The 15,317-nt window shown below is 42.4% G+C and overlaps 1 protein-coding gene across 1 annotated transcript; it reads left to right on the top strand.

Annotated features, from left to right (window-relative positions):
- Positions 1-37: 37 nt before the first annotated feature.
- Positions 38-15,051, top strand: LOC139540372 (vesicle transport protein GOT1B). Its single transcript, XM_071344158.1, has 5 exons — positions 38-369; positions 4,294-4,385; positions 12,770-12,948; positions 13,231-13,312; positions 13,603-15,051. The coding sequence occupies exons 1-5, from the start codon at positions 345-347 to the stop codon at positions 13,639-13,641; spliced, it is 417 nt and encodes a 138-aa protein (XP_071200259.1). The 5' UTR covers positions 38-344; the 3' UTR covers positions 13,642-15,051.
- The last annotated feature ends 266 nt before the right edge of the window (positions 15,052-15,317 follow it).

Below are 15,317 nucleotides of genomic sequence, written 5' to 3'. Positions count from 1 at the left end.
GTTTATCTCGGACCTAAGCTTAAGCTTCTCGCCTGCCTTCCCATCTTTGGGACAACGACTCCAATTGTTAGGGCGGAGACATGTGCATCTCGTCATTATATACAGATCTCTGTTCACAAATTGCAACACACACATCCCCCATATCTTGACTTTTTATCACAACTAAATCTCTACGCAGCACCGCGCAGAACTGTTTCCCGCGAACGTGTCATTTGAGCGTGCGTGAATGCATGAATCACGAAGAAGACGTGGCGCCAGCTTTTCCTCTGCTTCAACAAGCTACCGCTATCTAACGATTATTGAATGAGCACAAGTGATTTTCCAATCGCTACACTTCCGACAAAATGATTTCTCTAACGGATTCGCAGAGTAAGACCTTTTAATGTATAAATGACATGTTTAAAGCGTTGTTGTATCTTCTCTTTGTGAGCAGTCCTTCTAGCTAGCCAGGTTGAATGAATGGGACCAGTTGGGCCCATCGCCCTGTTTTATGAACGACCTATTATGAACTTATTTCACTGCTAGTCAAATCATGGGCGATAGCTAGTTACCTACCTACTCCTGCTCATATAGTAACGGATGTGCAGACAAGAGAGAGTATATGGATGGATGCTTTAGGTGTCAATCAATGTCAATGGAAACAATGTAGCTAGTTAGACTTTAATGTATAACATGTAAATAACATGATTAAGCCTACCTCTGATAAGCTTCCCAGTAAAGCATTAAAAACAATCAAGCAACCCAGAAAAGTGCTAAAAATAGCCCATATTAACATATGTAGCCTAAGAAACAAGGTCCATGAAGTCAACAACTTGCTTGTAACAGATGACATTCATATTCTGACTATCTCTGAAACTCACTTAGGTAACACCTTTGATACAGTGGTAGCAATACATGGTTATAACATCTACCGAAAAGACAGAAATGCCAACGGATGCGGTATTGCGGTCTATATTCACTATATTCAGAACCACATTCCTGTAAAGCTTAGAGACGATCTAATGTTAAATAATGTTGAAGTAATATGGCTACAGGTTCATCTGCATCACCTAAAGCCCATTCTTGCGGGAAGCTGCTATAGACCACCAAGTGCTAACAATCAGTATGTGGATAATATGTGTGAAATGCTTGATAATGTATGTGATATCAACAGAGAAGTATATTTTCTGGGTGATTAAAATATTGACTGGCTATCATCAAGCTGCACACCCAGGAAAAAACGTTGAACTGTAACCAGTGCCTGCAACCAGGATCAGGTTGTCAGTCAACCTACCAGGGTAGTTACAAACGGCACAGGAATCAAATCATCAACATGTATTGATCACATTTTTACTAATGCTGCAGATATTTGCTTTAAAGCAGTATCCAAATCCATAGGATGTAGTGATCACAATATAATAGCCATATCTAGGAAAACCAAAGTTTCAAAGGCTGGGCCTAATATAGTGTATAAGAGGTCATACAAGAGGTTTTGTAGTGATTCATATGTTGATGATGTAAAGAATATTTGCTGTTCTGTGGTGTGTAATGAGGAGCAACCAGACGCTGCACTTGACGCATTTATGGAACAACTTATTCCAGTTACTAATAAGCATGCACCCATTAAGAAAATTACTGTAAAAACGGTTAAATTCCCTTGGATTGATGAGGAATTTAAAAATTGTATGGTTGAGAGGGATGAGGCAAACAGTATGGCAATTAAGTCTGGCAGCCCAACTGATTTGCAAATGTACTGCAAATTAAGAAATCATGTGACTAAACTAAATAAAAATAAACTACACTATGAAACAAAGATAAATTATATAAAGAATGATAGCAAAAGCTTTGGGGCACCTTAAATTACATTTCGGTAAAAAAAAGCCAACTCGGCTCCTTCATTTATTGAATCAGATGGTTCATTCATCACAAAGCCCACTGATATTGCAAACTACTTCAATGACTTTTTCATTGGCAAAATAATAACATTTAGGGATGACATGCCAGCAACAAACGCTGACACTACACATCCAAGTATATCGGACCAAATTCTGAAAGACGGGAATTGTACTTTTTGATTCCGTAAAGTCAGTGTGGAAGAGGTGAAAAAAGGATTGTTGTCTATCAACAATGACAAGCCACCGGGGTCTGACAATCTAGATGGAAAATTACTGAGGATAATAGCAGATGATATTGTCGCTCCTATTTGCCACATATTAAATTTAATCCTACGAGAGAGCGTGTGCCCTCAGGCCTGGAGGGAAGCTAAAGTCATTCCGCTACCCAAGAATAGTAAAGCCCCCTTTACTGGCTCAAATAGCCGACCAATCAGCCTGTTACCAGCATTTAGTAAACTTCTGGGAAAAAATTGTTTGACCAGATACAATGCTATTTCACAGTAAACAAATTGACAACAGAATTTCAGCATGCTTACAGGGAAGGGCACTCAACAAGCACAGCACTTAGACAAATGACTGATGATTGGCTGAGAGAAATTGATGATACAATGATTGTGGGGGCTGTCTTGTTAGACTGCAGTGCAGCTTTTGACATTATTGATCATAGCCTGCTGCTGGAAAAACGTATGTTATGGCTTTACACCCCCTGCTATAATGTGGATAAAAAGTTACTTGTCTAACAGAACACAGAGGGTGTTCTTTAATGGAAGCCTATCAAATATAATACAGTTAGAATCAGGAATTCCCAGGGTAGCTGTTTATGCCCCTTGCTTTTTTTAAATGTATTTTTTACTAACGACATGCCACTGACTTTGAGTAAAGCCCGAGTGCCTATGTATGCGGATGACTCAACACTACACGTCAGCTACTACAGCGACTGAAATGACTGCAACACTCAACAAAGAGCTGCAGTTAGTTTCAGAGTGGGTGGCAAGGAATAAGTTAGCCCTAAATATTTCTAAAACTAAAAGCATTGTAATTGGAACGAAACACTCACTAAACCCTAAACCTCAACTAAATCTTGTAATAACTAATGTGGAAATTATAAACTGCTTGGAGTACTGTCATGGTCAAAACATATTGATTCAGTAGTAGCTAAGATGGGGAGAAGTCTGTCTATAATAAAGCGATGCTCTGCCTTCTTAACAACATTATCAACAAGGCAGGTCCTACAGGCCCTAGTTTTGTCGCACCTTGACTACTGTTCAGTCGTGTGGTCAGGTGCCACAAAAAAGGACTTATGAAAATTGCAATTGGCTCAGAACAGGGCAGCACGGCTGGCCCTTGGCTGTACACAGAGAGCTTATATTAATAATATGCATGTCAATCTCTCCTGGCTGAAAGTGGAGGAGAGATTGACTTCATCACTACTTTTATTTATGAGAGGTATTGCCTTGTTGAATGCACCGAGCTGTCTGTCTAAACTACTGGCACACAGCTCGGACACCCATGCATACCCCACAAGACATGCCACCAGAGGTCTCTTCACAGTCCCTAAGTCCAGAACAGACTATGGGAGGCACACAGTACTACATAGAGCCATGACTACATGGAACTCTATTCCACATCAAGTAACTGACGCAAGCAGTAAAATTAGATTTAAAAAACAGATAAAAAACACCTTATGGAACAGCGGGGACTGTGAAGCAACACAAACATTGGCCCAGACACATGCATACACACACACACACATACATTTTTTACATTACATTTTAGTCATTTAGCAGACGCTCTTATCCAGAGCGACTTACAGTAGAGTGCATACATTTTATTACATTTTTACATACTGAGACAAGGATATCCCTACCGGCCAAGAGCAGACGCTCTTATCCAGAGCGACTTACAGTAGAGTGCATACATTTTATTACATTTTTTTATTTTTTACATACTGAGACAAGGATATCCCTACCGGCCAAACCCTCTCTACCGGCCAAACCCTCCCTAAACCGGACGACGCTATGCCAATTGTGCGTCGCTCCACGGATCTCCCGGTTGCGGCCGGCTGCGACAGAGCCTGGGCACGAACCCAGAGACTCTGGTGGCGCAGCTAGCACTGCGATGCAGTGCCCTAGACCACTGCGCCACCCGGGAGATGTGGCGTACCCGGGAGATGTGGCGTGTTATCGCCACATACGATAACATACGCACTATACATACACATGGATTTAGTACTGTAGATATGTGTTAGTGGTGTAGGGGCCTGAGGGCACACAGTGTGTTGTGAAATCTGTGAATGTATTGTAATGTTTTAAAATTGTATAAACTGCCTTAATTTTGCTGGACCCCAGGAAGATTAGGCAGCAGCTAATGGGGATCCATAACAAATACAAATGTATTGACTTCTCTTTTGGCTCCACAGAAATCGGGATGGGGTTGACAGGCTTTGGCGTGTTCTTCCTCTTCTTTGGGATGATCCTGTTTTTTGACAAAGCTCTTCTTGCCATTGGAAATGTGAGTTGTAGCCTACTACATAATCATAAAGTTTGCGATAGATGCCCTGCTACGTGTATGTGCACCTCCCTTATTTACGAGAATGATCCCAAATGTACCTCTTACCGGCTGTTTACATTTTACTCATTTAGCAGACGCCCTTCTCCAGAGCGATTTACAGTAGTGACTGCATACTTTTTCTTACATTTTTTCCCCTCATACTGGTCCCCCGCGGGAATCGAACCCACAACCCTGGCGTTGCAAGCGCCATGCTCTACGGGACTGGCGTTTACACCATACAAGCAGCCAAACCCTAACGACGCTGGGGCAATTGTGCGCCGCCCTATGGGACCAATCACGTCCGGTTGTGATACAAATTGGAATCGAACCAGGGTCTGTAGTGAGGCCTCTAGCACTGAGATGCAGTGCCTTAGAGTGCTGTGCCACTCAAATCAAATTGTATTTGTCACATGCGCCGAATACAACCTTACAGTGAAATGCTTACTTACAAGCCCTTAACCAACAATGCAGTTTTAAGAAAATACAAAAAAAAGTAAGAGATAAGAATAACAAATAATTAAAGAGCAGCAGTAAATAACAATAGCGGGGCTATATACAGGGGGTACCGGTACAGAGTCGATGTGCGGGAGCATCGGTGTTGAGGTAATATGTACATGTAGGTAGAGTTATTAAAGTGACTTATGCATAGTTAATAACAGAGAGTAGCAGCAGTGTAGAAGAGAGGGGGGTGTAATGCAAATAGTCTGGGTAGCCATTTGATTAGATGTTCATGAGTCTTATGGCTTGGTGGTAGAAGCTGTTTAGAAGCATCTTGGACCTAGACTTGGTGCTCCGGTACCGCTTGCCATGCGGTAGCAGAGAGAACAGTCTATGACTAGGGTGGCTGGAGTCTTTGACAATTCCAACCCCTACTCGGGATCCCCAGTATGGGTTGGAAGCTATGGTGAGCTTCGATTGGTCACTTGAGTTGTGATATCGTGGATGATTTTATTTTATTTCACCTTTATTTAACCAGGTAGGCCAGTTGAGAACAAGTTCTCATTTACAACTGCGACCTGGCCAAGATAAAGCAAAGCAGTGCAACAAAATCAAACAACACAGAGTTACACATAAACAAACGTACAGTCAATAACACAATATAAAATAAATATAGCGTGTGCAAATGTAGAAGAGTAGGGAGGTAGGCAATAAATAGGCCATAGAGACGAAATAATTACAATTTAGCATTAACACTGGAGTGATAAATGTGCAGATGTGATGTGCAAGTAGAGATACTGGGGTGCAAAAGAGCAAGAGGGTAAGTAATAGTATGGGAATGAAGTAGTTGGGTGTGCTATTTACAGATTGGCTGTGTACAGGTACAGTGATCGGTAAGCTGCTCTGACAGTTGATGCTTAAAGTTAGAGAGGGAGATATAAGACTTCAGCTTCAGTGATTTTTGCAATTCATTCCAGTCATTGGCAGCAGAGAACTGGAAGGAAAGGTGGCCAAAGGAAGTGTTGGCTTTGGGGATGACCAGTGAAATATACCTGCTGGAGCTGTGTGGGTGGTGTTGCTATGGTGACCAGTGAGCTGAGATAAGGCGGGGCTTTACCTAGCAAAGACTTATAGATGACCTGGAGCTAGTGAGTTTGGCGATGAATATGTAGTGTGGGTCGGCCAACGAGAGCACACAGGTCGCAGTGGTGGGTAGTATATGGGGCTTTGGTGACAAAACGGATGGCACTGTGATAAACTACATCCAATTTGCTGAGTAGAGTGTTGGGGGCTATTTTGTAAATGACATCACCGAAGTCAAGGATCGGTAGGATAGTCAGTTTTACGAGGGTATGTTTGGCAGCATGAGTGAAGGAGTCTTTGTTGCGAAATAGGAAGCCAATTCTAGATTTCATTTTGGATTGGAGATGCTTAATGTAAGTCTGGAAGGAGAGTGTACAGTCTAACCAGACACCTAGGTATTTGTAGTTGTCCACATGTTCTCGGTCAGAACCGTCCAGAGTAGTGATGCTAGTCGGGCGGGAGGGTGTGGGCAGCAATTGGTTGAAGAGCATGCACTTAGTTTTACTAGCAATTAAAAGCAGTTGGAGGCCACGGAAGGAGTGTTGTATGATGTTGAAGCTCGTTTGGAGGTTTGTTAGCACAGTGTCCAAAGAAGGGCCAGATGTATGCAGAATGGTGTCGTCTGCCTAGAGGTGGATCAGAGAATCACCAGCAGCAAGAGCGACATCATTGATATATACAGAGAAAAGAGTCGGCCCGAGGATTGAACCCTGTGGCACCCCCATAGAGACTGGCAGAGGTCCGGACAACAGGCTCTCCGATTTGACACATTGAACTCTATCTGAGAAGTAGTTGGTGAACCAGGCGAGGCAGTCATTTGAGAAGCCAATGCTATTGAGTCTGCTGGTGAGAATGCAGTGATTGACCGAGTCGAAAGCCTTGGCCAGGTCGATGAAAACGGCTGCACAGTACTGTCTTTCATCGATGGCGGTTATGATATCGTTTAGGACCTTGAGTGTGGCTCAGGTGCACCCATGACCAGCTCGAAAACCAGATTGCATAGTGGAGAAGGTACGGTGGGATTCGAAATGGTCGGTGATCTGTTTGTTAACTTGTTTTTCGAAGATTTTAGAAAGGCAGGGCAGGATGGATATAGGTCTATAACAGTTTGGGTCTAGAGTGTCTCCCCCTTTGAAGAGGGGGATCTCAGACGATATGAAAGAGAGGTTGAATAGGCTAGTAATAGTAGCAACAATTTCGGCTGATAATTTTAGAAAGAGAGGGTCCAGATTGTCTAGCCTAGCTGATTTGTAGGGATCCAGATTTTGCCGCTCTTTCAGAACATCAGCTGTCTGGATTTGGGTGAAGGAGAAGTGGGGGGGGGGGGGGGGGGGGGGGGTGCTGAGATGTTGGCTGGAGTAGGGGTAGCCAGGTGGAAAGCATGGCCAGCCGTAGAAAAATGCTTATTGAAATGATCGATTATCGTAGATTTATCAGTGGTGACAGTGTTTCCTACCCTCAGTGCAGTGGGCAGCTAGGAGGAGGTGCTCTTATTGTCAATGAACTTTACAGTGTCCCAGAACTTTTTGGAATTAGTGCTACAGGAAGCAATTTACTTTTTGAAAAAGCTAGCCTTAGCTTTCCTAACTGACTGATTATATTGGTTCCTGACTTAGCTGAAAAGTTGTATATAGCAGGGGCTTTTCGATGCTAATGTAGAACGCCACAGGATGTTTTTGTGCTGGTCAAGGGCAGTCAAGTCTGGGGTGAACCAAGGGCTATATCTGTTCTTAGTTCTTTTTTTTGTATGGGGCATGCTTATTTAAGATGGTGAGGAAAGCACTTTTGAAGAGAAACCAGGAATCCTCTACTGATGGGATGAGGTCAATATCCTTCCAGGATACGCGGGCCAGGTCGATTAGAAAGGCCTGCTTGCTGAAGTGTTTTCGGGAGCGTTTGACAGTGATATGGGGTGGTCGTTTGACCGCGGACCCATTACGCATGCAGGCAATGAGGCAGTGATCGCTGAGATCCTGGTTGAGGACAGCAGAAGTGTATTTAGAGGGCAAGTTGGTCAGGATGATATCTAAGATAGATAGGGGGCGATCAATTCACATTTTGTGTCCAGGGCACAGCTGGGGGCTGAAGGGGGTCTATAACAAGCGGCAACGGTGAGAGACTTGTTTCTGGAAAGGTGGATTTTTAAAAGTAGAAACTCGAATTGTTTGGGCACAGACCTGGATAGTATGACAGAACTCTGCATGCTATCTCTGCAGTAGATTGCAACACCGCCCCTTTTGGCAGTTCTATCTTGTCGGAAAATGTTATAGTTAGGGATGGAAATTTCTGAATTTTTGGTGGCCTTCCAAAGCTAGGATTCAGACACGGCTAGGACATCCGGGTTGGCGGAGTGTGCTAAAGCAGTGAATAAAGCAAACTTAGGGAGGAGGCTTCTAATGTTAACATGCATGAAACCAAGGCTTTTACGGTTACAGAAGTCAACAAATGAGAGCGCCTGGAGAATGGGAGTGATGCTGGGGGCTGCAGGGCCTGGGTTAACCTCTACATCACCAGAGGAACAGAGGAGGAGTAGGATAAGAGTACGGCTAAAGGCTATAAGAACTGGTTGTCTAGTGCGTTCGGAACAGAGAGTAAAAGGAGCAGGTTTCTGGGCGCGGAAGAATAGATTCAAGGCATAATGTACAGACAAGGGTATGGTAGAATGTGAGTACAGTGGAGATAAACCTAGGCATTGAGTGACGATGAGAGAGGTTTTGTCTCTAGAGGCACCATTTAAGCCAGGTGAGGTCACCGCATCTGTGGGGGGGGGAACAAAAAGGCTAGCTAAGGCATATTGAGCAGGGCTGGAGGCTCTACAGTGAAATAAGACAAAAATCACTAACCAAAACAGCAATAGACAAAGCATATTGACATTTGGGAGAGCAGTCCGATATGCTCTGGGTTGATATCGCTCTGTGCAGACTGGCAGGAATTGGCCAGGCTGAGGTTGGCTAATGTCTGAGTTAACCACTGCTAGCGGTCATCACTGTTAACTGACTACTAGCTAGTAGCTAGTTAGCTGGCTAGCTGCTGAAGTGGGTTCCGGTTCAAAGTATGAAAAATAGCAGATCCATACCACATTGGGTGAGGCGGGTTGCAGGAGAGTATGTTCAGTCCGTAGTTGGAAATTAAAAATAAATATATAATAATATAATAATAATAAAAAAATATGTACGAATTATATACAAAGAAAACGATATATACACGGGACAAGACAAACAAAACAGACCCCGACTGCTACGCCATCTTGGAACATGGTAAATACGATGAATAATGTTCATCTTTCATTTCTATTCAAGGGGCTTTATTGGCACGGGAAACATATGTTTATATTGCCAAAGCTTTCCCCAACTTTAGTCCTGCACTGTTCAGTTCCCTCGCCCATGTTCGTATCCCTCAACAGTTCCGACAGAGAACAACGAGACAGATATTTCACTGGAAGACCAGTGGCCGGCAGTGGGAGAAGATGGAACGAGAGGGATTTTGGCTGAAATTCTGCACCTTTTCTCATTAATGAAACATTTGATATCAACGCAGTTTTCTGTTCCCAAAACTAAAATCTGTTTTGAACAGAGTGGACAAAGTTTTGTAGACTTTACCCTTTGTCAAAGATTTTTTTAAATTGCGTTGTTTAGGAGTGCAAAGGCGAATGGAGTTATTAGACAAGCACACTTCACAGAGTAGGTGTTCCATCGCGGAAAAATGCAAATGTACGCTAGAACGTGCCAATAGGATCTCGCTAGCTTGTGCTTGGCTCTGCCCACCTCCTTGCTTGTTCTGCCCACTATGACTCATTTGTTCCCATTGGAAACTACAGGCTGTGGTCTATCCTAGTTCTAAAAATCTTTGGTTCAGATGTTTCAACGGTGGTGCCACTTCCTTAAACGCAGAGTTACTGTGGAGAAAAAAACGTTTTAGCTAGAGTTGTGGACAGGGCCCAAAACAAACCTTTTTATCTACCAGCCAATGTAGCAGGTAGGTTAGATATTTTACTAGGGCTGGGGCGATACCAGTATCGCAATACTTGTTAGTATCCGTGGCAAGGAAACAAAACACGAAACGGATTTAACATCTTGTTGGAAACAAACATCATTATGTTGTCATCCCAAGTAACATGTATTTATTTTCCAAGTTATAGCACACAATATTGTACGTACAGCAAGAGATTGCTCTGCTTTGTGCTTTTTCATTTTTGCCATGGAAAGAATATTGCCATGGTATCATCACAGCCCTATTTACACACAAGACAAAAAACGGATGTGTATGCATAGTAATGTTTGTAAAACAAGAACTGTATTACTTGTAAGAAATTTGGAATGTTGCGCAATGTCATTTAAATATTTTGTCACCGGAGTCTTTTAACCAAAATATCACAGATTAGACATTTTCAGCTGCCCCTTTAAGGTTACTGTGGTAACGGGGCCATTCCAATCATCACGTGCAGTGCCTGTGAGAATCTGAGGGACGGGGCAAGTTCAAGCGGATCACTTTTGTCAAGTAATTGACCATCGTTGGTCACCACCTTTCAAAGTGTGTTGCATTATGGTTATAAAACATGTCGACTCCATGAAAAGGTCATGCCGTTTTTGAAGTCGCTGCAGTTGCTTCTCACCGACGGCACCATGCAGCAGCCATCACCTGCATTGTGTGGGCACAATTTGCCAACCAGTCATTATGGCAAGGAAACAAAACACGAAACGGATTTAACATCTTGTTGGAAACAAACATCATTATGTTGTCATCCCAAGTAACATGTATTTATTTTCCAAGTTATAGCACACAATATTGTACGTACAGCAAGAGATTGCTCTGCTTTGTGCTTTTTCATTTTTGCCATGGAAAGAATATTGCCATGGTATCATCACAGCCCTATTTACACACAAGACAAAAAACGGATGTGTATGCATAGTAATGTTTGTAAAACAAGAACTGTATTACTTGTAAGAAATTTGGAATGTTGCGCAATGTCATTTAAATATTTTGTCACCGGAGTCTTTTAACCAAAATATCACAGATTAGACATTTTCAGCTGCCCCTTTAAGGTTACTGTGGTAACGGGGCCATTCCAATCATCACGTGCAGTGCCTGTGAGAATCTGAGGGACGGGGCAAGTTCAAGCGGATCACTTTTGTCAAGTAATTGACCATCGTTGGTCACCACCTTTCAAAGTGTGTTGCATTATGGTTATAAAACATGTCGACTCCATGAAAAGGTCATGCCGTTTTTGAAGTCGCTGCAGTTGCTTCTCACCGACGGCACCATGCAGCAGCCATCACCTGCATTGTGTGGGCACAATTTGCCAACCAGTCATTATGGTGTTGTTGTTTGACTCACGTGACTGTGGCAAAATACACGACTAAAACAGGAACCAACTTTGTCATATCTTAAAGCTACAGGTGATACAAATTAAGTGATATTTGAGACCTTTCTAGTCTAACCAATGAACTATACACACGTTATGTTTCCAGTGTGTGATATGGGGGTATAGAAAAGTTCATTTTGACATTTATACAGACAGACATTGATAAACAATAGCAGCTATGTTGACACTGCCATGTTGATCTGAGCCTAGCTGTTTGAAAATCACTACAGTGTCCGATTTTCGGCTGTGGCAGATGCACCTCCCCTGACTTCACTCCTTGACTTTCATCTACAGTGGGTTACTTTCGCCTTACCACTCAAATGAGCCCACACTCTTTTCACGCCACTTTGATTACAAAGGGATTTTCATAGCCGGTTAGGAGAGCATTTCCCCTAACCTTAACCTCAGTCTCCTAACCTGCCATGTTAATTCTCCTAATCTGTTATGAAAAAGTGGCGTGAAAAGAGCGTTTCCCGAGAATCTGACTAGTAGCCGAGGACGTTTCTTCTTCGCTAGCACTAGAAGCAAACTCAAACATTAAAAACTAGTATGTAAAGAAAATGTAAATAGCCAAGAAACAAGAGGACAAAGTCTCACTTTAGTAAGCTTTTGAGTAAATTAGACACATTTTATGGCTGTTCGCATTTCTTCTAGGCAGCATTTCAGCCAGGCAGTGTTGCTGGGCGAGGTGAGAGATAGGGGCGGCAGGGTAGCCTAGTGGTTAGAGCGTTGGACTAGTAACCAAAAGGTTGCAAGTTCAAATCCCCGAGCTGACAACGTACAAAACTGCAAGGCAGTTAACCCAGGCCGTCATTGAAAATAAGAATTTCTTCTTAACTGACTTGCCTAGTTAAATAAAGGTAAAAAAATATATAACATTAGGATTCATAGTTCTTTGTGTAATTACCAGATAATAAAACAAAATGGCAAAAATACCTCGAAAACAGCTAATGCAGCATTTCTTTTGCTACAGTATAAATCACAACTCGCATGTGCTCATATTTGACTTTTGAATATTCTCATGAAATGCTCACACTAAAGATCCCTTAGTGTGACCACCTGCCAATGTGGCTGGTGAATTAGATATTCTACCTGCCAATGACAAAATCTGTTAATTTTAGGCCCTGGTTGTGGAGGGCTTTGATGATTCTCTGTTGTATTGCACTGCCTACTAATCTACAGCACTAGTACTATCAGTGTCTCTGATCAGACCACTGTGTTAGTGACTTGTCTAGCTGGTATGTGTCCTCCAGTTGTTTACATAGATACATTAAGTGAAATGACATACTGTACTGCACTAGTCTTGCATCCAAAAATGCTTTCACTACTACGTTTCACTGTTGAAGTGAAATGTAGCTAAATCAATTTGGATGCCACCAGGCTAGTAGTGCAGTAGTATACTGTCATGGGATTCTAAAAATCCTCTAACCTTTTATTTCTCACCCCTGTGTTTGTGTGTCAGATATTGTTTGTAGCAGGCCTATCCTTTGTCATCGGCTTGGAGCGTACCTTCAAATTCTTCTTCCAGAGACACAAATTTAAAGCCACGAGTTTCTTCCTGGGGGGTGTGCTGGTGGTTCTGATTGGCTGGCCTATCATTGGAGTGGTGCTGGAGATCTATGGCTTCTTCCTCTTATTCCGGTCAGTTGGTCTGAAATGGACAGTTAGCCAAATATTTTAACCAACTTATTTTTGGGCCGTGTTTTTTTCTTGATTCCCTGCTTCCTCTCTCTCTCTCTCTCCTCCTTTCTCAAAACCTCAGAGAAGCAAGGAGAACATTGGAGGAGACGGAACTTCTCAGATCTTCTCCAATGCTCTCCTCGCTTCCCTCTAACATTTTGCGAAGTAGGTGAGGGAGCAGGATTTGAAAAATCAAGAAATACTTTTGAGATTCACCCCAAATGTCTCTCTTCTCTTTTCCAGGGGCTTCTTCCCAGTGGCAGTAGGCTTCATCAGGAGGGTGCCTGTCCTCGGGTCCATACTGAACCTCCCAGGGATTAGTGGAGTAAGTATCACGTTTCAAGTTTATTTGCCATATGTGATAAAGTTCACAGAATTGCCAAAGTCAACTGTTTCCGGCTCTTTGCGCCTTGCACCATTGCCCTTTGTCTCCAGGGGCAAGTTTTCTAGACACAAATTAAGCTTAGTCTTGAAGAACAACAAAAACACTTTCAGTTAAGATTATTAATTGAGCTTGCTTTTTAGTCCAGGACTAGGCTTAATCTGAGTCCGGCGAACCACCCTTAAATGACAAAGATTGTGGTTTACTGATAATACATTTGTATCTTTTTTCAGTTTGTGGACAAAGTCGGCGAGAGCAACAATATGGTATAACAGTGAACATCTTTGGATTGGAGGATATGAAATCGCTTGACTCTATTTATAATAGTTTATATTGGTGACTTTTCTCTACTGGTCAACTATTGGCCAAGACTACCCCCATGTCAAAGGTCAAAGCTGTGAATCAGAAACCTCTTTCTGTTCAAAGGAAAATAAGGTTTCTTTGGGCAGGCGTATGAATACAACTGGTATCGTAAAGTTTCCTTTGACGGAAACGGCCTCATAACCTGGTTGCCATCGATGGACATTGTTACTAAGGGACTACTTTATTTCAAGGCCCAATGGGTGAATTGGGCCCTTTGTGTCACTGCCCGTTCCTGATCGACTGATTATGATGATTGACATGTGACTGGACCAACCACTGGATTGGACATCGCTCTGGAGGAGAAGTGTTGAATCTGTTACAGCAGTCTTTCTTCTAGAATGTTGTTCTGGAATGTTATCTGTACAGTCAGAGAAGTGTTTTGGTTACTTGATGGTGAAGAGTTTCTGGAATTTTTGTATGGCTGTTTAGAGTACAGTTGTGTTACACCTGTGTGCTGTTCAGGAGGATGTAGCTTTACAGAACATTCAGATAGAAATGTATTGTGTAGAACAGATATGATTGTCAGATAGGGAATTATGTCAGCTCTATTTATTCTATCTGCAATGTTCAGAATGTTTTGCATCACTAAATACTAAGCTGTTGAAGATGACTTGCCCTGTGCGCACAAAGGGTCACAAATGGGTACATTCATTTAAGCTTGTCCAGGACACCGGGTGAGTTGAATTTACACGTTTTAAACTATTCCTTCCTAAAAATGAAAATTTCCACCCACCTGGGGCACTGGGCGAGCTAAAACGAATGCATCCAATGCTACAGATGTGTCTCTACAACCCAGATATTGATGGTCTCACAGCAGCTGGGCTTTGTCACTTTCTACTTAATGTATTAAGAGGTTCGTCAGAGAGATGTTTTACTCAATGTATCTTTTGTAAATACATACTTGAAGTAGTGTGTTTTTAAAAACAAATGTGCCTGACAATTTTTTTTTTTACACAAAATTCAGATTACTAATGTAGATTAAAAGAACAGGCAATGCTGCTTTAAAAATGAGTAACTGTCAAAATCAAGGAAACGCTTGAGTAAATGAGGGATACAAAGTATATTGAAAGCAGGTGCTTCCACACAGGTGTGGTTCCTAAGTTAATTAAGCAATTAACAGCTCATCATGCTTTGTCATGTATTTAAAAAAGCCCAGTTGCACATTATTTTGGCTACCATGACTAGAATAAAATATTTGTGACTTTGGAAGAAGGGTGTGTCAGTCCCCAGATCTCAACCCATTTCAACACTTATGGGAGGTTCCGGGGCGGCGCCTGAGACCGTTTTCCCCACCATCAATAAAACACCAAATTTTGGAATTTCTTGTGGAAGAATAGTGTCTCATCCCTCCAATAGAGTTCCAGACACTTGTAGAATCTATACTAGCCTCCGGTTTTCAGGGGAAATGGAAGAGCGAGGCAGTGACATGACTTCCACTTTTGGATGTTAACAAACCAACACTCCTTCATTTACTGGATTGGTTGATTCGTTTCAGGCTTCTTCTCTTTTTTTCACCTGGCTACATTAAGCATTGAAGCGGTTCTGGCGACACGTGCTGACTCAAACGCACTATTAAGACACTTGA

The sequence above is a fragment of the Salvelinus alpinus genome, chromosome 15 (genome assembly GCF_045679555.1).
Source record: "Salvelinus alpinus chromosome 15, SLU_Salpinus.1, whole genome shotgun sequence".
Lineage (NCBI taxonomy): Eukaryota > Metazoa > Chordata > Actinopteri > Salmoniformes > Salmonidae > Salvelinus > Salvelinus alpinus.
Note: the sequence above shows the minus strand (reverse complement) of the source record. Positions and strands in the feature narration are given on the sequence as shown.